We start from the raw sequence: 24,353 nt of genomic DNA on the forward strand, positions 1-24,353 counted from the left end.
ACATTAAAGACTACACAAGAGAACTCAAAGGCCACACCACAAATCTCGTCTTGCTACTTGGTGCCTTGTCTTGCTGCCCTGCACATATCCCTCTCCTGAAGAAGATTTTACTGATTTACAAAAGAAATATATCGTATAGTACAGTATAGTTTTGCTCTCTGGGGAACTTGAAGTTAGTTTTTTGTACGGTTCATTCCAGGTAGAGGCTATATTCTCTCTGTTTCTACTTTTAAAGGCTAGGCCTTATTCTTAGAATGTTTTTATTATTATTATTATTTGGAAAAATAAAGTTGAGTTGGTAAAAAATAACAAGGAGCCTTCCTGGGCATGAAGCCAATATAGTATAATTACTCTGTGTCTCAAGTCATAACAATGAGAAATCCATACTGGACAAGCGTTGAGAATATCTTGAAGCAACAATACCGTGACATATTTTTAGCACAATGACATTTTTTTCTGGTCAAGAGTTTCTGAATGTCCACTAAAAAAATGAGGTGAAGAGTTGGAATCTTACTCGTTTTGGTTTGTAACTCTGAATGCCAAACATAAGCAACACCAAAGACGGAAAAAGGGAAGAAACACACTTGGCAGCGCAACGCCACCAGGAACTAACCTGTGCCAATGTTAAATGACAGGAACTGTTCATTTCCCTGCATGTCTTCGTAAGTCACGCTTCCTTTTCTCTGTTTATATTTCTGTTGTTGGTCGCTTTGTTTTCGCACTTTCGTCGCATTTGGTTGTCTTGTGAGGTCCTGACTTCACCCCCCTAAATACACTCCCCCACACCACATTGGCACGGTAACTGTCTCCATAGCGCCTTCTGTTGACAGCACACCAGATTTTGAGATTAGCCAATGATCATCCAAATTTGGGCAAACCATGCGCAAACATTGGAAGAATGGATGTTTTTGGAAAGGCACTAACACACACACACACACACACACCATTATGATGGCTATTTCAAAATACCTGAACTGTATTCCAAACTTTAACCACAGACAGTACACAGAAGTCTAAGTTTGTAGACTCCTACATTGTTTTGTCTGCATATTTAAAGCTGTATTGCAATAAAGCTGATTCTGATATTTACACAAGTACATTTTGCTTGTAAGTCTTGAGACACGAGCCGTCTAAAGCTCTGTCCCTCATACATATTCCACACTACAACTGCGCAGCAGGTACACTAATCTTCGCTGTATACTGTTCGCAGTTACTTACCACTATACGCACTTCCATGTTCCTCCGATTGGCCGCCAGGGGGCTCGCTTTCGGTGCCATTCTTTTGGAACGGTTGCAATGCGCTTTTGCACAGAGTGGTCTGCACTTGATTATGAGTTGAAAGAAACTGGACAACAAGTACTATATCAAAAAATCTTTTCATATATTTATTTTATAAAACGATCAACGAACAAAATATGCATTTTCTCTATATTTCTCAGTCTGCTGAATTTAACACCAGACAACTACTTCTGTCTATTTTAGTTATACTCGCAAACTGCCAGTGTTTTCTCTGACTTGTAGTCAGTTTATTCACAATAAAGAATTGCAAGAGAAGGTTTCTTTGTGACTCGTCTTTTGTATCATTGTTGTCGTTCTGTGTCTTTTGGTGGGTTTTTCCCCCTTTTCATGTCGTTGTGAGTCTCTTTGCAGCTGTTTTGAAATCTAATCTGAAATTAGACAAATTGTCTCATGAATGTCATTTGAGGGGCTTTCATTTTGAAATGCTTCATCAGAATGTCCTGGTTCTGTCTGAGTGACACCTTGAGGTGGTCTGCTAGTGAAAGAATTGCATCTATCCTGAGCTCTTCCATTTTGTCAAAGACATTATGCCGACACCAGTTAAATAGCCTCATAATAAAAACGCTGTAAACAATACAACACTTAAACACTAAGATCCCTTAAACTAAATGTTATATAACTTCATCTGAATAGCCTATTGTGCATCATGCTGTTGTGATATCTGGATTGCTTTAAAGTATGTTGTAATTGAACTGCCTGACATGAGGCAATAGTGGAGGTTTTCCCATTAATGCCGAGATCCTCGTTGTGGCGCTAAACACCGCAGTGGCAGGTCTGCGGCAAGAAGCTGCCCAGCTGAGCAGGCGGGTCCACAATCTGTGACAACGCCCATTGTTGTTACAACAGGTCCGCTGCCGGTTTATCCGGTTTTAGTTGAGTCACTTGAGCCATCCGTTCTCGTTATACGTTGTTAGAGCAACCTCGTTGTACTTTGTTTCACCTTCATTTGATTTACTAACGAGTTCGCTAGTCGTGAAACCAAAAGGAAAAAGATACACTCACAAATATTCACTTTTACAGTCATCTACAACAGTCTGCTGTTTTTTGTGAGCTCACTCTTAGGGCGGAGCCCCAGCCAGGTGGAAGAGCCAGGTGAGAGTCAGCCGTCGCTCCGTGGAGACAGACACCTGTGGGGAAAGCCAACGCGTTTGACAGCGGTACTTCCAAAATGTCTCCGATAAAGGACTTAAATCTGGTTTATGAAGCTCTCAACAAAGAGGACACTTTTTCTCAAGGAGATACTATCGCAGGCACAATTACTTTCACGTTGACAAAAGAAACCAAAGTGAAGGCCCTGACCGTGAAAGCCAAAGGGGACGCGCGCGTGCACTGGACTCGTGGCACCGGAGATGACCGCAAATCGTACAGTGCGCACAGGAGATACCTGAAACTCAAAGAGCACGTAGTTGCAGAAAATGAGAAAGGTATGTCTGAGAAATATTTAGCCCAATGCTTCGCTCGCTCATCTTAAAACCTGCACAGATTCATGTTAACTTGAATTAATGCTGTCTACTTGTTTGCACAACCCGAAGTAGGGCTAATACATCCAACTGCGCAAATAAAGAGCTGTCATGTCCCAACAGGAAGTTTTAATCATTCTCAGTGATTTTGCAGGCACTGTACTTCCCAAAGGAGACCATCACTTTAAGTTCAGGTTTACAATTCCACAGGGGTAAGTAAGTGTACATGTCTAGCATCTAGCAGGATCTACTGGGTTTGTGTTTACGAATACCTGCATTCGTGGACCGGTTTTGTCTTACAGGGACATGCCGTCATCCTTCAAGGGGCTTCATGGAAAGATTGTCTACATGCTGGAAGCAAAGGTGTCCAGAAGCTGGCGGATGCCTTCTACAGTACAAAAAGAGCTCAAATTTGTTTCAAAGTCCTTTTCCCACCGTGGCCAAGTAATGGTAAGTGGGACACCACAATGATACATGTTATGAATTTGTAATAAATTAACTCAAATATTTGACAGGAAAATATCCAAGATATCAAGCCACATGACGAAAGATCCAGCTGGCAATAACTGAAAGAAAGGAACAAAGGAGTTGAAGGAAAGGAAACAATGCAGAGTTGGGGATGAAAACAGTTTTATACCAAATGTGTGTGAGCAAAGTGTAGTCTGGCATGGAGAAAGTTGTAACATGACAGCAGTGTACTGTACTTATATAATATAATAGGAGGCGGTCAACAGGAGCGACTGAAAGTTTGAACGGGTGTGGCATGTGAACAAATAGGACAAACTGGTTGCTTGAATAAACAGGAATTGGGTTCCGCAAAAAGTAGTGAGGTGGTGAGTGATGAGAGTATTTAATGATATGATATTATGGCCCATTAGAGAATGGAGAGAGCAGGAAGGATGTTAAAGAGTTCACTTTTTTGGTGATAACCTACGAGGATGGCTTAATCCACAGCATGATGACAATATTTTCTCCTCAACTTTGAATTTGAGTCGTATGAGTAGCTGCATTGATATGAACTAGTGTTTGTTTGTTTTTGTTGTTCTGGTGTCCACAGTCTGGTTCAGTGGATAAGATGAGCACTTTCTCCAAAGGACAGGTCCATATGTCTGCTACCATAAACACAAACGTTTGCTCTCCAGGTAAAGTCACTCCACTACATACAGTATACGTGTAATGTATCATTTTGTTATTGTGTTGTGACATTTTTTATTTAAAAAAAACTGCATATCCAGATGTTATGATTTGTTTTTTATAGGTGACAATGTGGCTGTTGTTGCCAAAATCCACAATTCCTCTTCCAAACAAATGAAGCCCAAATACAGTTTACAGCAGAAAATAGTGTACCGTGCCAATGCCTCCACTAATATCAGTGACCAAAGTCTGTGCAAAATGGTTGGGGAGATAATTGCACCGAATTCAGAGGAATCCGTCTCCTGCCAGTTAACGGTTCCTGACGATGTCATCCCAACTCTCCATGATTGTGAAATCCTCACAGTTGAACATTACTTTAAGGTATGTAATTATGTAATAGTGATGTCACATCAACAGAGAAATTGAGTATTTGCATTTGTTTGCAAATATTGGCAGTTATGTATTTGTTGCACAGACTATTCTTGTCTTAAATCCCACGCTTCAACAACCGTTAGAATTATAAAACACCATAACCACACAACAGCATATATGATTACAGTACAAACAGTAAAATATCAGACGGCACGGCCAATTTAATTAATACTTGTAGTATTAACATAAATAAACGGTAGTTTCATATGCTTCTCTTTCCCAGGTGTATTTGGACATCAGTTTTGCCATTGACCCGGAGGTGGTGTTTCCCCTGGTCATAGTTCCTTCTGGTTTGGCAGCCCTTCAGCCTGGTGGAGCTGTGGGGCCTTACCCAGCTGGGGCTGTAGGGCCTTACCCACCGGGAGCTGGGGGTCCTTACCCAGCTGGGTCTGTAGGGCCTTACCCAGCGGGAGCTGTGGGGCCTTACCCAGCTGGGGCTGTAGGGCCTTACCCAGCTGGGTCTGTAGGGCCTTACCCAGCTGAGTCTGTAGGGCCTTACCCAGCGGGAGCTGGGGGTCCTTACCCAGCTGGGTCTGTGGGTCCTTACCCAGCGGGAGCTGGGGGTCCTTACCCAGCTGGGGCTGTAGGGCCTTACCCAGCTGGGTCTGTAGGGCCTTACCCAGCTGGGTCTGTAGGGCCTTACCCAGCGGGAGCTGGGGGTCCTTACCCAGCTGGGTCTGTGGGTCCTTACCCAGCGGGAGCTGGGGGTCCTTACCCAGCTGGGTCTGTAGGGCCTTACCCAGCGGGAGCTGGGGGTCCTTACCCAGCTGGGTCTGTAGGGCCTTACCCAGCGGGGGCTGGGGGTCCTTACCCAGCTGGGGCTGTTGGGGCCCCAAGTTACAGCGACTTCCCTCCCCCCGCCTTCCCGATTGGTCCTTATCCTGTACCTGCAGGTTCAGGTGCTTATGGGTACCCAGCACCAGATCCCACTCAATATGCAAACATATCAAGTGGATATAATAGTCAGTGGCCTGAACAGGCTGCTCCATACGGGCTTCCAACTGCAGCGTCATCCTCAGTGCAGCCTCAAGCCCCTACTGCTCCTCCTCTGTTTCAACAGGGAGAAGAAGCTCCACCGTATATGTCCCCTTTCTCCCCTTCTCAGACTTAACAAATACTGACAGATGATGAGGGCATTTGAGCGAGTCATATTGTAGCGTATTTGCTGTTTTCAAACGTAAACCTGCATTCCTGCTACTGTTTAGCATTTACTTTTGAGTTAAATGTGTAAAAGTAGTACATGTACAGTGTGTGTTGTCATGTAAAATGACATATCTGTGCTCCTCAGTGATTTCACTGTCGTGCGGAAAAAATACTTTGTTTTAGTTTAGTAAAAACTTATTTTTACTCTGGTTCCTTACTTTTATCACATACATTCTTTCATTCATGGCAATGCCTTTTACCTCAACTTGTTCTCTTCTATGCAAAGCTCTAAGTTGACCAGGTGTAAACCATGGGATATGGTTTTCCTGGGTTTTCAGTCGTGGTTGCAGGCAAAAAAAGGGAACTTCAGTTCTTTGTTGGCTTTTTAATGGCTGTAAAATGTTTGTTATTTCAATATGTTATGTAATGTTGTGGTAAATATAATCAGAATAAAAATGAATGTTATTTGAGACTGCGGTTTGAATCATTTTTAAGTCCACTGAATATGTTTCCTGTGATCAAGGTCTTTCACATACCTTGTGGTGCATCATGACAGAGAAAAACATCATGAGACCACGTCAGAGCAGGTCCACTAATCTACGCTGTATGCTGTTCGCAGTTTACTTACCACTACGCACTTCCATGTCCCTACGATTGACCGCCAGGGGGCTCGGTTTCGGTGCTATTATTTTGGAACGATTGCAATGCGCCTTTGCGCACACTGGTCTGCACTGAGCCCACAGTCTCTCCTTTGTCCATCGGATGGCAGTAGAGGTCTTTGAGAAGACATTCATAAGGCGTGTCCTCCTCAATACGCCCAGGCGCCACCGGTGGAGACAGGGTGTCCTTTTAGTCACAGAAGCACGGGGTGATCGCGTTTGGACATGGGCTGGCTGGATTGTATGTTGTGTCCATTAATTTAACCAGTTTAGTCTTTACAATGCCTGCAATTCAAAGCTTAACGATAACTTACGACGCGCTGAACGAGGATGACACGTTTTCGGAGGGAGACACGCTCACTGGGAAAGTCACACTGGCCTTGTATAAAGAGACCACCGTCGAGAGCCTGTTTGTGAAAGCCAAAGGAGACGCCAACGTCCGTTGGACGAAAAAGAGTGGCGATCACACCCATACATACCAGGCACACAGGAGATATTTCAAACTGAAACAGTTTTTGATCCCGGAGGACTCTCGGGGTAAGCTGCAGCCTTCTTGTTAGTTATGCATGCCTTCACCTTTTTGCTACTTCTTGCCATGGTATAGGCCTGCTATGTTGTTTACTTCCGTAGTTAGTGCCCAGTGATAGTCATGGCACGATAAGGCAAAATGTGCATAGCCGTTACCTGTGTAAAAGAAAAAGAAAAGTAAATTAAGTTGACTGAAATTTAAAAAAAATAAGATTCTTTACCACAACAGTCACAGAAGCAGCTCTTTGGCATAGGTTATAAAAATGGATTGGTTTTTTTTTACTCACAGTAATGCAGATGACATGTTGTACAATATTGAAATGAAGTGCAGTGGGGTAGAAGTATTACAATGTAATATAGTGTTATAATAAAGTGTTACTTTCCACCACCATATGAATTACTGTTTAAAGTAGCACGTATTGGCAGTCGACCATTGTTAGTATTAACACCAAATCCTTGCCCTTTCAGAAACTGTAGTTCCCCAAGGAATCCATATCTACAACTTCAGCTTAGACATACCACCAGGGTAAGTACAGTAAGACATTTACCAAAACACAATGTTTGCACTTTCACAATGTAAAGGATTTTCACAAACAGGACCAAATAGCCTACTCCTGCACATTATATTCATTGATGTTACTTCAAATCCAATTGTTGATGTTAATTCACTGAGTATAACATAAAATAACATAAAATGAATCTGCTGGTTTTTCATTACAGAAGCATGCCTTCATCCTTCAAGGGAGATCATGGAAAGATTGTCTACAAGTTGGAAGCCAAGTTGGCCAGGAGTTGGAAGATGGATCGAACAGTAGAAAAGGACATACATTTTGCCTCCAAGTCCTATCCGAACCTTGTTTCTCTGATGGTATGTACAATATTGAAACGTATAAATCTCTGATACTGTAAGTCACTAGACAGAAACTATACTCTTTTATTCCACCGTATAGTTATAGTATGTAGAGACTTTGTAATGTGATGTTACAGTCGGTGCCAGCAGGCCTTTTCTTGGAGGCAGCACTTCTCATGGGTTGTGTTGCTAAAAAATACGATTGAAACAGACAAATATAGGTATTATACAGTTTTTGATAGGCCTTTTTCACAGCAGGCATTTTAACATTTCCAAAGCACAGTTAATAATAACACTAATGTTGATGTTTACGTTCCATTTTGAGGTGTCAGTTGTGCATGCTCGCTCACTGGTTTGGCTTACCGGCATGCTTACATATACAGAGCCACCATGAACGGTATTAGCTTCACATCGGCTATTCCTGCTACAACAAGTCAAAACATTGGCTGTGAGAAAAGACCTGTCAGGATTTGCATATCAATCTGTGCCGCTGTAATTGCATTATAAACACAAACAAAACAGTGTCCCAGTGACTTTGGATCAGTTGCAGACATTGTTGTCGATAGATTTCTTCTGTAGAAATGGTTCCAGTGAAAACGGCTCACCGTGACGTACTTCACAGTGAGCAGTAATAAGTGACAGCAGGTGCAGTGGAGCTGGGTATTTTGCCCTGGTTTATTACTGAAATGCTTAACCCATGCACTGTAATGTCTAAATAACGAGAGTGCATCAAATGTAATTATTTTCCCTTTTTATTGCATTCTAGTCACGCCAGGTTGGTTCAACAATGAAAGAGATGGGACTTTTCTCAACAGGACATGTACATATGGATGTCATCGTTGACAAGAGTGCCTATGCCCCAGGTATACATTTCTCTTCAAACGTGGTAGGTTCAAGTCACGGAAGGACATCTTCTGCTGAAGGCAGATACTGTAAACTACTTTTGTTCATAGTGCGGTAGGTACCACAGCCATGCAAAACAGCAAACTCTTTCATTAAAACTGGAATATTGTTGACATTATAGTTCATGAATAGTTTCATCCTACTTATTGCTTTTGTCAACAAGAAAGGAATTGGATGCATCGCACAGTCTTTTTGACATGCCATTGCAGGAGACGCACTCCTGTAACATTCGTAGTAACTCTATTTAGATGTGTCCATTCCAGTGCCCTGGTAGTGTGCCTGCTGGCTAACACCTGTAATGGTTTGTTGTCAGTGATGGTTTAAGTAAAGCATGAAAAGAAGAGTTAATGGAAATTTAAGTCGCATTTTAGGGGGTTAGTGTGATTAAAGCCATTCGAAGATGAATACCATTACTGAACATCATAGTCACTGTGTTATTTCCAGTCTTGGTCAGACTGCTTTTAAATATACATGCATGGAACAATATGTAGGTGGGTTCAGCATTTCAGCACTGTTGATTTAACGCGGGGACGTTTTGTCTGTCAGGCGTACTAATTTGCCTTTATATAATACACACACTGGAGCACACGGTGTTGTCCTATGCGGCACTTGATTTCAAATCAAATGAAAATGGATATTATTTATTTATTTTTCCTCATAGGTGAAACTGTGGCGATTGTTGCAAAAATCAACAATTCCTCATCCAAGGACATGATACCAAAATTCAGTTTCATCCAGGATGTGGTGTACCGTGCCAACAGCAGTACCAAACATGCGAGCAGCGTTATCCACAAAGTGGTTGCCAACAGTATGAAGCCCCGAACAGAGAAGGATGTCAGGTGTGCAATACAGATTCCTCGTGTTCAGATGCTAACGATCAAGAATTGTGACATAATCTCAGTGGAGTACCATCTACTGGTATGTAACATTGACAAAGTGATTTTTGAACTGATTTTGTTAAACTGATGACCCATACATATTGATAAAAGATTTCCAAATCCATTGTGACTGTCACATGTTTCCTTGCTATTCTATTTTGGAAGTAAAGCACAGGTTGCTTATGAGGCTGTCGTGTTTTTTTTCTCAGGCGTATCTGGACATCAGCTTCGCTTTCAATCCAGAGATAAAGTTCCCAGTGGTCATTATTCCTCCAGACCTCGCTCCTGGCTTTCAGCCTGGTGTTGCTGGGGGCCCCTATCCTGCTGGGGCTGCTGGGGGCCCAGGCAACACAGACTTCCCTCCCCCTGCGGTGTCCATGGATCCCTATCCATCGAAGGCTATTGGGGGTCCAGGCAACAATGGCTTCCCTCCCCCTGCTGTGTTTATGGGTCCTTATCCTGTATCCCCACACTCAGGCAGCTATGGATACCCAGGAGCCCAAAGGTATTCAGCACCATCACCTGTGTACCATAACCCACTGGTGAATGCTGGTCCACCAGCTGTGTACCCTGCTCAGCCGCCACACATGAGTGGGGGCTACAATAACCCAGTGCCACAACTGGCTTCCCCTTATCGATCCCCATTTTCATCTTCATCGTCGTCTTCTGTGCTTCACCCTCCGCCTACTGTCCCAACATTTCAACCACCCCCATCTGCCCCATCCCATTCTCCTCCACCCTTTAACATATCCCCAACTGCTCCTGCGTACAACCTGCTGTCTTCTGCACCAATGATGGACACAGACTTTCTGTCTCAATCGAATGAAGCTCCTCCAGCATATTCACTCCTTTTCCCGTCTTCTGCTACTGACAAATCTGATGCAAAATAATAGAAGGTATGCTTAATGACTGAATCAGTTTAATTGTGACGTGAAATACTAATACGTATCTAAATGTGAAATCTGATCACCTAGATCGTGTTTTGTGTTTTACATTTTGAAGTGTAAGCTTGAAACTAAAAAGGCACTCTGTGCGATATTTACTGTTTGCATGCAAACAATTATACAGGATTTTTGCATTATATGGGAACGTTGTTTTCCTGTCAGTTCTTGTTGCTAATTAGCTCTGTCCAGCTGCTCAAACCTCAGCCATCCGGATACCCTGTGTATGTACACGTGCCTTGTTCAACTCAAAGAGTCCTCGACTGAACTTTTTTTCAATGTTTTATAGTCTATACCTGTTCTCTCTTCCTCACTGTGGCTATAGTTGAAAGAAACTGGACAACAAGTACTATATCAAAACATCTTTTCATATATTTATTTTATAAAACGATCAACTAACAAAATATGCATTTTCTCTATATTTCCCAGACTGCTAAATTTAACACCAGACAACTACTTCTGTCTATTTAATTTACACGGTACTTAGCAAACCTGATTTTTTTTTATACTTGCCAACTGCCAGTGTTTTCTCTCACTTCTAGATGTGAATAAAGAATTGCAAGAGAAAGTTTCTCTGTGACTCATTCTTGTCGTTTTGTGGTTGGGGGGGGAGGGTGTATCTTTGTGGTCTCTTTGCAGCTGTGTGTGTCTCTTCATATTTGTTTTGTTTGTGTTCACTTTGAGTCTCTTAGTGCGAGTCTCTTTGAGTGAAATTTTGTAGGTGAAGGTCAAGGGGGCCCCTGGGCCCGATTCAGTGATTGATCCATGGATAGCACACGTCTTGACATATAATGTCATCCATCCTGATCTCTTCCATTTTGTCAAAGACATTAGGCCTACAAATAGCATAATAATAAACATACAAACAGTACAACACTTAAACAAGATCCCTTAAACTAAATGTTATATAACTGAATTGTGTAAACCTGAACAACCTATAGAGTGGTCTCGCTGACGTCACGATCTCCTTAGATACGAGGTCTGTCCGCCATGTTGGAGTACATACAGATCCTACATGGCGGCGAGTAAACAAGGAAGTGCGGCGAAAATACCAAACTTTGAATCACTGGATAGTGCATCAAAGGTTCGCTACCTGGCCAAATTGAAGGTTATTGGTGATTGTAATTTATGTTGTAATTTAACTGCCTGACATGAGGCAATAGTGGAGGTTTTCCCATTAATGCCGAGATCCTTGTGGCGCTAAACACCGCAGTGGCAGGTCTGCGGCAAGAAGCTGCCCAGCTGAGCAGGCGGGTCCACAATCTGTGACAACGCCCATTGTTGTTGTTACAACAGGTCCGCTGCCGGTTTATCATTTTAGTTCAGTCACTTGAGCCATCCGTTCTCGTCATACGTTGTTAGAGCAACATCGTTGTACTTTGTTTCACCTTCATTTGATTTACTAACGAGTTCGCGTGAAACCAGAAGAAAAAATGCGCTCATTACAAATATTCACTTTTACACTCATTTAATTAACAGTCTGCTGTCTCACGTTTTTTTTGTGAGCTCAAACTTCTGCCGGAGCCTCATCCAGCTGAGAGTCAGCCGTCGCTCCGTGTAGACACAGGTGGGTGGGGAAAGCCAACGCGTTTGACAGCTAACGGTACATCCACAATGTCTCCGATAAAGGACTTAAATCTGCTTTATGAAGCTCTCAACAAAGAGGACACCTTTTCTCAAGGAGATACTATCGCAGGCACAATTACTTTCACGTTGACAAAAGAAACCAAAGTGAAGGCCCTGACCGTGAAAGCCAAAGGGGACGCGCGCGTGCACTGGACTCAAGGCATCGGAGATAACAGCAAAACGTACAGTGCGCACAGGAGATACCTGAAACTCAAAGAGCACGTAGTTGCAGAAAATGAGAAAGGTATGTCTGAGAAATATTTAGCCCTATGCTTCGCTCGCTCATCTTAAAACCTGCACAGATTCATGTTAACTTGAATTAATGCTGTCTACTTGTTTGCCACATATTATTGTTCATTTGTATACATTTCAAAACACAACCTGAAGTAGGGCTAATACATCCAACTGCGCAAATAAAGAGCTGTCATGTCCCAACAGGAAGTTTTAATCATTCTCAGTTATTTTGCAGCCACTGTACTTCCCAAAGGAGACCATCACTTTAAGTTCAGGTTTACAATTCCACAGGGGTAAGTAAGTGTACATGTCTAGCATCTAGCAGGATCTACTGGGTTTGTGTTTACGAATACCTGCATTCGTGGACCGGTTTTGTCTTACAGGGACATGCCGTCATCCTTCAAGGGGCTTCATGGAAAGATTGTCTACATGCTGGAAGCAAAGGTGTCCAGAAGCTGGCGGATGCCTTCTACAGTACAAAAAGAGCTCAAATTTGTTTCAAAGTCCCTTTCCCACCGTGGCCAAGCCATGGTAAGTGGGACACCACAATGATACATGTTATGAATTTGTAATAAATTAACTCAAATATTTGACAGGAAAATATCCAAGATATCAAGCCACATGACGAAAGATCCAGCTGGCAATAACTGAAAGAAAGGAACAGAGGAGTTGAAGGAAAGGAAACAATGCAGAGTTGGGGATGAAAACTGTTTTATACTAAATGTGTGTGAGCAAAGTGTAGTCTGGCATGGAGAAAATGATAACATAACAGCAGTGTACTGTACTTATATAATATAATAGGAGGCGGTCAACAGGACCTACTCTAATGTGAGAGTTTGAACGATAGGGTGTGGCATGTGAACAATACACTGGTTGCTTGAATAAACAGGAAATGGATTCAGCACAAAGTATTGTGGTGGTGAGTGATGAGAGTATTACATTAGAGAGTGGAGAGAGCATTCAGTATTGCCCAGCCCCCCTCTTAAACTATAGTCTGGAAGGATTCATTTTGGGATGTTAGAGTTCCCTTTTTTTGGTGATAACCGACGAGGATGGCTTAATCCACAGTTTAACAGCATGATGACAATATTTTCTCCTCAACTTTGAATTTGAGTCGTATGAGTAGCTGCATTGATATGAACTAGTGTTTGTTTGTTTTTGTTGTTCTGGTTTCCACAGTCTGGTTCAGTGGATAAAAAGATGAGCACTTTCTCCAAAGGACAGGTCCAAATGTCTGCTACCATAAACACAAACGTTTGCTCTCCAGGTAAAGTCACTCTACTGCATACAGTATACGTGTAATGTATCATTTTGTTATTGTATTGTGACATTTTTTATTTAAAAAAAACTGCATATCCAGATGTTATGATTTGTTTTGTATAGGTGACAATGTGGCTGTTGTTGCCAAAATCCACAATTCCTCTTCCAAACAAATGAAGCCCAAATACAGTTTACAGCAGAAAATAGTGTACCGTGCCAATGCCTCCACTAATATCAGTGACCAAAGTCTGTGCAAAATGGTTGGGGAGATAATTGCACCGAATTCAGAGGAATCCGTCTCCTGCCAGTTAACGGTTCCTGACGATGTCATCCCAACTCTCCATGATTGTGAAATCCTCACAGTTGAACATTACTTTAAGGTATGTAATTATGTAACAGTGATGTCACATCAACAGAGAAATTGAGTATTTGCATTTGTTTGCAAATATTGGCAGTTATGTATTTGTTGCACAGACTATTCTTGTCTTAAATCCCACGCTTCAACAACCGTTAGAATTATAAAACACCATAACCACACAACAGCATATATGATTACAGTACAAACAGTAAAATATCAGACGGCACGGCCAATTTAATTAATACTTGTAGTATTAACATAAATGGTAGTTTAATATGCTTCTCTTTCTCAGGTGTATTTGGACATCAGTTTTGCCATTGACCCGGAGGTGGTGTTTCCCCTGGTCATAGTTCCTTCTGGTTTGGCACCCCTTCAGCCTGGTGGAGCTGGGGGTCCTTACCCAGCTGGGGCTGTTGGGGCCCCAAGTTACAGCGACTTCCCTCCCCCCGCCTTCCCGATTGGTCCTTATCCTGTACCTGCAGGTTCAGGTGCTTATGGGTACCCAGCACCAGATCCCACTCAATATGCAAACATATCAAGTGGATATAATAGTCAGTGGCCTGAACAGGCTGCTCCATACGGGCTTCCAACTGCAGCGTCATCCTCAGTGCAGCCTCAAGCCCCTACTGCTCCTCCTCTGTTTCAACAGGGAGAAGAAGCTCCACCGTATATGTCCCCTTTCTCCCCTTCTCAGGACACTCGGTAGGACTGGGTCAGATCACAAAAGCTGAGCTTCTAAAGGAACAGATAATCTTGACTTAAACAATACTGACAGATGATGAGGGCATTTGAGCTATTCATATTGTAACGTATTTGCTGTTTTCGAATGTAAAAAACTGCATGCTGTATTTCTGCTGCATGAAGTATAAATTACATATCTGTGCCCCTCAGTCATTTCACTTTCATTCATTCATGTCAATGCCTTTTACCTCAACTTGTTCTCTTCTATATGCAATCTCTAAGTTGGCCAGGTGCACGGGATATGGCTTTCCAGGGTTTTCAGTCGTGGTGCAGGCAAAAAGGGAACTTCAGTTCTTTGTCCCCCTGTCCATAAAAGCCTTACATGGCAAGCTAGCCAGAGCCTAACCCCTGTAACGCCGATTTGTGTTCTTTATTTTTATCTCAACTATACACTAAAGGTGTGTTGTACGATGGGCAGTGTGCAATTTATTTATTGGCTGGTGGCAGTCTGTGCATGTACTGTAGGTACTGTGTGCATGTGGACTGGCGACAGTCTGTGTATGTAGCCTGCACTATGTTATTTCTGTATTTTTTTAACAGGAGACACTGTATGTTTCCAAGACAAATTTCCTTCGGGACAATACATTCTATCTTATCTTTGTTGGCTGTGAAATGTTTGTTATTTCAATATTTAATGTAATGTGTTAATAATCAGAATAAAAATAAATGTTATTTGAGACTACGGTTTGAATCATTTTAAGTCCACTGAATATGTTTTATGTGTTTAAGGTCTTTCACATACCTTCCGGTGCATCATGACAGAGAAAAACATCATGTGACCACGCAGGCCCCAAAAGCTGTCCCATTTCTCACAGTAACGAGTGGGCTGTCCTATTCAGCTTGGAACACTGTTTTCTCCTTATAACTGATTTATGCTCTTTAAATCGAATTGGTAGTCCATGGAGCTGCAGCACACTGGTTGCAAACGCATTGCCTTTCATGTGATAGTGGTAAACAAGGGAATGTCTATTTAGCTGTGAACAAATGAACACAGCGTAAACAGTGACCACCGTGTAACAGGTGGAGAGTAGAAAGTCGAAAACAGCCAAAGTCATCCCTAACATTAAGCAATCGCTTTGATCCCTGGACAATAACAATAAATAGCATTTCAACGGAAATCTACATTTTGAACCATGTCCCAATGAAGAGTCATGAGGAGGAATGCGCGGATCCTCCATTCACTCGATCCCACTGACGGACGCGCAGTGGGAGGTTCCATGAACCACCAAGTTCCAGCCCACTTGCACTTGTTGCTCCACAGATGCAGGCTGGATTGCCACGGGAGACCCCCAAAGTATCAGTGCCTGTCCTCGCCATGGGGGAAAGGCTGCAGTGTGTCTATTTGCTTGTCTTCGTCATTTTCCAAGGTAATTTGAAAGCTGTTTTAAAGATTTGAAAGATGAGAAGACAGCGATTCGAAGCCAAGGAAAACGGCCGCTCGCGTATTCAGATGAACGTTTTTGGACGTTAGCTGTCCCAATAGCTGCATATTGTTCGTCGTATCTTTAGTCAGTTAGCCGAAAGACCCTTTCCACGTTAACGTTACATTGATAAATAACAAGCCTAACCCGTGGAGCCGATCCGGCTTTCACCAGAATAGCTATTTGCGTAAAGGGAGACAGGCTACGTACGTTGGAGAAGTTGTGTTGCGATAGAGGTACATTGCTTTTTTTCTATTTCTGTTGTATGCCGATTAGTAGGACACTTACCAGCTACTTGTCAAACTTTACTCTTCTGACTTGCGTGCTTTTTAATAAAACAAATGAAACGCAATTAATTGTAGAAGCTCCCTCCTCAAATAACAACAATGGCTGAGAGGATTATAACAGCTCGAACAATGCCTTTTTTCCCCCCGTGTCCCCTCCACAGAGTCGTCTGGCTTAAAGATTCAGAACAAGCTGCTGGCTAAATGTCTGCAGGTGCACGGAGGGACTTTGGGAGGCAGAGTGTCTCTGGGTGATTGCAGCCCATATTCCGCCTCGCAGGAATGGCGTTGGCTCCCAGAGAGCCAGGCCCTCAGCAATCACCACACTGGGGAGTGTCTGACCGCACCGAGAGAGCAGTATGAAGGCGTCCACCTGCAGCCCTGCATCTTCAGGGCCGAAAGTGACAACACTGATGATGCCGGCAGAGAGGCAAGCAGCCAGGCATGGTTCTGTTCCAAGAAGGGCCACCTCACTTTGGTAGGGAGGGGGCTGCACCTTAGTGCAACACAAGAATCCACTTTGGTCTTCCTTTCGAAGGAACACAAGCAGGTAATAATGTTTTAGAGCAGCGGTTCCCAAACTTTTTAGGCCACGCACCCCCTTCTACATCCCGACCGGGTTCACGCACCCCCCCCCCCCCCCCCCCCCACACACACACCTTAAAAAAAAAAAAAGCAACAGAGCCGCATAAAAATTGGACTAATGAGAGAACAGTTTGCTCGCGCGTGGCGTTTGTTTACAAGATAAAAAACACAAACTCTTCCTGCACCGTGCCTTCGAAAAGGTAACGGACGTAACGTTACGCAGGTACCGGACGATTGGCCAGATTGGCCACATCTGTAGGCTCGTCTACTTGCAGAGAGTAAAACTCACTCTTCTTCACGCGACCGACTAATGTAGCCAGGATGTCTTCGGACAAAGCATCGATGCGCGCGACAGTGTTGTTGGACACCGGGATCACGTCCAACTTTTTCGCTTCTCTCTCTCCAATCATACATTCCACCATCTCTTTAACATTTTTCCCTCTCCTTCTCCCTATTACGCGGTCAGAATACTACCACAACACGCCGCCTGTCTCCGGCAGAAATGCGCTCATCCACGCACGGGAACAACACCGAGTTGTAATATATAGCTCCATAACACCCCGCCACTCTCGGCTCATACCTCCCCAGCAACGAGGCACAATACCTCCAGAATGTCCCCCGGGTGAAATCCGGGACTTGGTGTTATGGTTCCGAGTGGCCGGCGCTCACCCGTTGGCGCCGGGACGCGAGGTCTCCAGCCGCCCCCGCCGCGAGGCACCCGATCGCCAGGTCTTCAGCCCTCGGAACAGGCCGCGGGTCAACAACTCGTGGGTGGCGGAGTAGAGGCGAGGCAGATCACAGAAAAATAATAAAGACTAGAGTACAGCAAAGATATGTTGATGAGAAGCGTATTTGTACGTCAAACACAAACGTAATCAGGGAGAAAATACGTTCATGGTAAAACGTAATTGAGAATGCATTTTAGTTTTGGGGGAACGTAATTTTTAGGAGATGGGACTGCACCGCCATTACACTTTTCCTCTCGCGCACCCCCTAGAGGCAGCTCGCGCACCCCCAGGGGTGCGCGCACCCCACTTTGGGAATCCCTGTTTTAGAGGAACGGAAGGTGTTTCTCTGATAGTACCTTTAATCAGATTACTTCTAAAAACTAGGGGGGGGGGGGGGGGGAGAAGCATATTGCAGCATATTTTTTACTTAAAAAGAGTATAAAATGGCTAATGTTCTTTCCAAGCCTGGCAGCAGGTGGCGGACGCTTGACAACCAGACACTGTGCAATGGGAGAGACAACCAACACCAACCTCACCACAATCTGGGGAAATCGTTGGAACCTGGGATTTTTCCAAGTGGCGTCTCTGATATAAAGGCTGACTCATGTAAGGACCTTTAAAAGTTTCTCACTAGCAGTAGTTTACTAAATCTTCCCACAGTATGTGACTAATAAAAGCAACATAAATTTCCTTTAAGGACCACCCCCCCCCCCCCCCCCCCCCCCCGCCCGCCTTAAATTACAAATGTTATTGCCAACAGTGTAAATACTTGACATTATTGTGACCCATATTTCAATCACATGAGTTTTTCGATTGATTTCCTAATTTCCAGTCAGATAGTTGGATCAGGTCATGCTAGTGAAGTATACTTTTTTTTTTTTTTAAATCTTTGTTAATATCATGGTAGACCTGAGTTATAAAAAAATAACCATAGACTGCTGAAATCTAAGCATTAAAGCAAAAAAGTGTTTCCTCAACAAGCTATGTTGTCAGAAAACAAGAGCAAACGTGGACATCATGAAAAGGATAATGAATGAATTTGTCGGGCATGGAAAAGATTGAATGTTTTGATTTCTTTAAATGCATCGACAGGGAGTCTCTACAGGACGTGTACCCCTCTTCCCATTGTGATGTGTTATGTTAGTCAAGAGTATTTTGAAACCCTTGCAAGTTGTTCACACCATAGCAAAACTGACATGTATTGCACAATGATTTGCATTAAATATTGATGTGTGCAAACTGTAGTCTGTGGGCTAAAATGTACAAAACCCAAAATGCTCACGCATTTCAAAAGTGCATGTGATATATTAGATGTTGTTTACCTGATGTTAGATTAGATTGCAATATGCCTGCTTTTATCGTGATGATTGAATTTATTTAAGTGCACTTTTGACAAATCAATATGTTCCTCCTCCGGGAAGGCAGCCAACCACTCTGTGAATCAGCATCCCCGCAATGCTGACTCGTGCTGTTTTTATATCAGGCTGGTCCTGTTTCTACTGATTTCCATCTTACTGCTAAAGATGGACAAACAACTATCACTTCCTTCATCAGAAGGGCAAATAAATCAGACCCGTGAGGTTTAGTGTTGATCATTGCTTCTCGTTGAGTTGGTCCTTTCTTTTTCTACATCTAGTTGACGGTATGATGGCAGTTGAAGTCACACAAAGATATCCTGTGATGGATGTGCCTCTTCTGTCCCCGAGCACCAAATCCCCTTCAGATCCCACCATGGTTTTCTTCAGTATGGACTATGGTACGTTTGGTAGACTGAACTCAATAATCTAACTTCTGTATGTTAATTGTTTGAAGTGGAAATATTTAATTCCAAAATACTGAAGGAGTAGACATAACAGCTCTCAGTTATTCAGTGAAGATGTATTTACCTTTCCACCACTAGGTGGAGATGGGTGAATGTGAAACTGTGTTGCAATGTTTGCACAGGAATTTCAATGGGCATTTATTTGAAGGTTCAGAGTCTTGACAGAGGTGTAACAAGTGCTTGAACAAGAATCACAACTTAGAAAGAGGTAAATATGAGTTGAAATGTGGGTTGTGTAAAATGAATGATGTGTTGCTTGGTCTGTGTGCATGTGTACAGGGATGGGCTGGAAGATAACCATGCTGGTACTTAGCTCGTTGGCTCTGGTTCTAGGGACTGTGATTCTTATCCTCAATGTTTACTCCAACAGGTGAGTGCTAAACACACACACACACACACAATACACAGAAAATAACATATATTTGATCTATTTAAGTCTATCTAATGTGCAGTTGTCACCCTGCTCAGATTTGTATTGAATGCGGGTCTTCAACGTGCATTTTATATAGAATTTGAGAGACCCACATTTAATAAACGTCTGCTTTGATGATTCTTTTTTTTTAAAGAACATAGAGACAATGAAGCAAACATTGGGGCAAAAACATTTCAAAGAGCTTTGGTACAAAGCAAACTGTTGTACCTCCACCCACTTTCTGCCCTTTTCTGTCTAACTCTGCCAGAAGGAAGAAGGTGGTGTGTGTTTTGAAGTCATACACTCCGAGGCCCGAGGTGAGCGTTCCTGAGTCCCCGGTGTCCAGTGAAAGAGCCCCGCTGACAGAGCATGCCATGCGCCTCCCGCATTCCTCCCCCACTTTACAGCGAGGAGAAATCCTGATCGAGTGGAAGGACGGCAGTGTTACTCCACTGTACGAGGCCTGAAGGTTGTGCTGTTTCGGCATTTCTGGACACTGCGTGTTTCCTTGTGCAAGGTTCAAGTATGCGTGTTGTGTTCTGAATCTATCTGAAGGGGAGGAAAACAAAAGGCAAAATAAAAGCGTACCTGCTCTGTTGGCATCAAAATGATACGAGGCAAACTGTGTGGTTTTCATAAAATGTAGAGGTCATGGATCCGAATCAGACCGGTTCTGTTTGACTTAGCTACCACAGGAAGATAAAAGCTGTTGTGAAGCTGCCAGAGTAGAACAAAGTGTGTGAGTTGGACTATAAGCTTTTAAAAGTCTTGTCTTCTGGTGTTTGAGTTTAAAGGGATTTCTTGTTTGATCAAAGGGCTGTTAAAGCATTCAGACATCTTTTTCTAGGCTTACTTTAAGTACAATTCAAGGGCAAAGTAGTTTAGGGCTTTAGTTGGATAAATACTTAGGGAACTAATCTTTGTTTTTAGTTTTTTTACCTCTGCCTATATGAAGATCTGACCATCTAGCCCCAGTTTAATGTTGAACACTGTTGAGCTGTGGGATGAGCTCAGGTGAGCCATTACATATTTACTTGTCTTAACATGCCGAACAAGAAATCCAAACACACCTTGGCTCCTGAGACGCACCCTTAATTAATATTGGGATTATTTGAGGAAAATATAATTACCGTACTTTTCGGACTGCAAGCCGCTACTTTTTACCTCACGCTTTGAGGCGTTTGCTCAAGGACCCAAATGTTTTTTGTGTGCGTGTTTTTGAGTGAGAGAAATAAATGTTTTGTAGAACAAGTTTTGTAGAACTGGAAAAAAATAAAAGGAAAAAAATTAGTCTGCATTTGGGTCATTGAACACACCACATCATGAACCGGGGCAAATCCGCCCTTGAGCTTGTGTTGTCCTCCTCATTGCGCTGTCCCCTTAATCTCATAGTATCCCAGCCTTTCAGAACCCATTGGTGATGATGGATTCTTTCACACTGTTCCGCGCTGTTAGGATCCACTGGCAGACTTCAGAAAAAGCTGATCTTCTCTGCTCATAGCTCTGAATAGCATTTATGGCTAACTGGCTTAGCCAGTTGCTGCTAGCACAACAGCTATTCAGAGCTATGAGCAACAACAGTTATTGACTCATTGCTTTGCGTTTGGTAGCCGTGAGAGACCTTAGTCTGTAATGCAAGTATGTCTGCATGAAAAGATGTACAAAGATATATTATATATTTGTGAATGCTAATCGCGGTTAGCATTTCCCCATTGGCCGTAATGTTAAAATTATCTTAGAAGCTAGCAACATGTTATGATGTTCATAGAAGAAGACAACTTTAGTACTGTTAAAAGCATCTTGCTGTTCAACGGGGACACCTGCGGCTTATAGACCAGTGCGGCTTATCTGTGTACACATTCTTTTTTCTTTTCTTTTTTTAACTCAGCTGGCGCGGCCTATATCCCGGTGCGCTCTATAGTCCGGAAAGTACGGTACAGATGTTTCGCAACTTTGTGGTGGTGTGTTGCAAGCAACACTGTTAGATGTAAGATGTTTCAGAAGGAAATCTGTGCACGTAGCAAATTTCAAAAGTCTGACACAGTATAATTCAGTACTGTTACATAAACATTTATTCATTTGAATTGTGAAAAGAGACCTTGCTTATAACATTGATTTGAGCTTGACAGTTCATTCTCAGCCTTGGAAACAGCAGTTGACGAAAAACAATCTCCACTCAAGGTCCACTTGAGCTTTTTAACCTCGCCACACATTCTTCATCAGCAGATGAAGTTTGCACAGTTGACATGGACCTAAAGATGTTTAAACCTTTCCATCAGTCTGTGTTCACTGTGAAGATGATGAGGTTGAAAGCTGCAGAACCAGCTTTTGACTGGAGATTCTTTTGTCAACTATCGTTGACCGTTTGTGTTTGTATGTGTCAACCTGGTGGACCATTCATTTGAGGTAAATGTTGGGGTTTTTTTTACTAAAAAGTATTTTACAATGTGAAATAGCTAATAAAATGGGATATATAAATGGTATATGCAATTGGCTTGTGCTTTTTATGACTACATAGTGACATGATGTATCATCTGAAGCGTATGTTTTTCAATGTTTAGTGTACATCAGGCAGCCCTCCTCCATAGTTTAATGTGTGAGGGAGAAAGGGAATGGTTGCTGACTACAGCACCATTTATAGTAATTACTTCAGACAGTCTGTCGGGATTCAGTAATCACAGAAATGTTTTGATGTTGACGGTGATGAGGCTTCTAGAGAACATGGCCTTCCCTGTGGCACGGAAACTTCCCAGCAGGAGGAGTCTGTTTACAACGGAGAACCAAAGGCTGTTTTACTGTTTTTTGGGAGAGGCCGAGGTGTTGTAGTTGGGTAGGTAAATTTAATCTCTCCTTCATTTTAACAATAATGAGCAGATATGTGTTTGGACAAAACACAGCCAGAAGGAAATAATGTCCATGTAAACCTGCGTATATGTGCTTTTAATGGACATGTTTGTGCACCAAACCTAGAGCTGACACCCCGTCTGCCCTGCTGGTAGTGTTTATCCTAATGAGAGGGCACAAAGTTTAATGAACAAAACACAGCACCCTAAAATGGCATGGCACCCCACACCCTTCTAAACCACATACACATGCCTGATGTTGTTTTCTTTCTCTTTTTTTTGTTGCAAACAAATCCTTTAGCTTCCAAAATAATTGGCATTGAACTGTGTGTAAACTACATCGCAAGAACATTAGGTTTACTTTTTACTTATGTTTTGTTGTAGACCTGCCACACAGATAACAATGCAGTTTATATTTGGGTGTGAATGTTTTCTTTCATGTTTTGGGTCGGTACTCCCGCACAGGATATGAAATACAACACTGCTTATGAAGGTAAAGTGCTGATTTCAGCTTTATAATTCTTGTGTTGGGTGAATAGTGTTGGGATCGTACGCCCAACCTGTGGTTATCTAATGTGGCTCATGTGATCACCCTGAAGCACCTTTACAGATGAAAGTCAGCACTTTAACCACATTGTCAATGTCATTTCTAATCCAGTGTGCTGGAGCCAAAACTATTAGTAACTGTATCGCTATCCAAATACGTATAGGCTTGCACAGGTGTGTCTGCTTGCAGGTGAGCCAGAAGACAGTGGTAGAGACACCTGTATGAAAAAGAGGTGTGTTGTAAAAAAAAAAAGATTCCTGTCAGAGATGTGTTTTTACTTGGTTTTTCAGCAGCAAAAACAAAATATGGCTCAGTGAGTTGGGTCGTTAGAATGAACATCTGCATAAAGAGATGGAGGTGCCTACCTCCTTTCCACAAAATACACATTGAATAATACATTGTCTGTACCTTTTTTGTGCATGTGTGTGAGTGTGTGTGTGTATATGTCATTGTGTTGACTGTCAAAGGTCTGAGCTGTTGCATGCTCCATATGATTTCCATTTTCAGATACCTCTGCTGTCCATATCAGCTTGTTGTATTATATGTGTATCTGGACCATGCAGTTCAAACAAGTATTGCTCAACGTGTGTGACAGAGTATTTAATGAAGTGGCTGTAATGTTATTGATATTACTGTATGTGTGGTTTGTTCACTGCTCTTGGATCCACTCTGTTGAATTTTCCAAGAATGATTGTAAATGGATAGGAATCCCCAAGTTATTCAAAGTCGGTGTATTAAATATGCTGATGTTGAGCCTTCTGTTATTTGGATTCACTGCAGCTTCACAGTAAAAGCTGCTGTTTTCACACACGCACATGGTACGAGCTCTTCCCTCAGGTGTTACCAGCCTGAACCAGACACTCCATACAACTGTGTGAGATACATTTTACTGCTCTGTGAACTATAGGGTGAAAGTTGTGAGAACTTACCAGAGCAATTCACCTCTTTTCTTTGCGTCTTTTGTTCTTTCTATATGTATCAGTTTTGAAAGGGAGAAGACTGCTGATGTTTCCACATCAGCTTGTTTTCTCTGTGAAAGTGTGTTATGCAATGCTGAAACATAGCCAGGTGCAAAGACTTTGATGACACTCTGGCATGAGCAAGCTGGCACAGATGGTGATTTTACAGGTATACCCAGCACCAGCTCCTATGAAAAGGAATATGTTCTGTTTTGGAAAGAAAGGGATTTTTCTTTCTTCCCACAAAGCCTTCATGGGATGATTCATACTGGCTTATCCTACGACAAGTGGCGACTGGTCATTAGG

The 24,353-nt window shown here is 42.7% G+C and overlaps 3 protein-coding genes across 5 annotated transcripts; all 3 read left to right on the forward strand.

Annotated features, from left to right (window-relative positions):
* The first annotated feature begins 2,201 nt into the window (after window positions 1-2,201).
* Window positions 2,202-5,928, forward strand: LOC306779163 (arrestin domain-containing protein 3-like). The gene is made up of 7 exons (XM_079270960.1): window positions 2,202-2,723; window positions 2,914-2,971; window positions 3,062-3,209; window positions 3,817-3,901; window positions 4,018-4,274; window positions 4,549-4,668; window positions 5,149-5,928. The coding sequence occupies exons 1-7, from the start codon at window positions 2,468-2,470 to the stop codon at window positions 5,434-5,436; spliced, it is 1,212 nt and encodes a 403-aa protein (XP_079127086.1). The 5' UTR covers window positions 2,202-2,467; the 3' UTR covers window positions 5,437-5,928.
* A 392-nt stretch (window positions 5,929-6,320) lies between these two features.
* On the forward strand, window positions 6,321-14,607 carry LOC306779028 (uncharacterized protein). The gene is made up of 12 exons (XM_079270768.1): window positions 6,321-6,664; window positions 7,124-7,181; window positions 7,376-7,523; window positions 8,272-8,368; window positions 9,070-9,326; window positions 9,496-9,897; window positions 11,707-12,097; window positions 12,323-12,380; window positions 12,471-12,618; window positions 13,267-13,354; window positions 13,471-13,727; window positions 13,998-14,607. The coding sequence occupies exons 1-12, from the start codon at window positions 6,409-6,411 to the stop codon at window positions 14,409-14,411; spliced, it is 2,574 nt and encodes an 857-aa protein (XP_079126894.1). The 5' UTR covers window positions 6,321-6,408; the 3' UTR covers window positions 14,412-14,607.
* A 1,122-nt stretch (window positions 14,608-15,729) lies between these two features.
* Window positions 15,730-22,099, forward strand: LOC306779141 (uncharacterized protein). Of its 3 annotated transcripts, none has more exons than XM_079270932.1 (6): window positions 15,730-15,813; window positions 16,316-16,701; window positions 17,929-18,070; window positions 19,101-19,220; window positions 19,566-19,656; window positions 19,967-22,099. In XM_079270932.1, the coding sequence occupies exons 1-6, from the start codon at window positions 15,762-15,764 to the stop codon at window positions 20,163-20,165; spliced, it is 990 nt and encodes a 329-aa protein (XP_079127058.1). In that variant the 5' UTR covers window positions 15,730-15,761; the 3' UTR covers window positions 20,166-22,099. The 3 variants fall into 3 exon arrangements, with proteins under 3 accessions (XP_079127058.1, XP_079127059.1, XP_079127060.1); XM_079270933.1 differs by having other exon boundaries at window positions 19,970-22,099; XM_079270934.1 differs by having other exon boundaries at window positions 16,316-16,629.
* Window positions 22,100-24,353: the final 2,254 nt, after the last annotated feature.

This window comes from Melanostigma gelatinosum (genome assembly GCF_949748355.1).
Source record: "Melanostigma gelatinosum genome assembly, chromosome: 6".
Lineage (NCBI taxonomy): Eukaryota > Metazoa > Chordata > Actinopteri > Perciformes > Zoarcidae > Melanostigma > Melanostigma gelatinosum.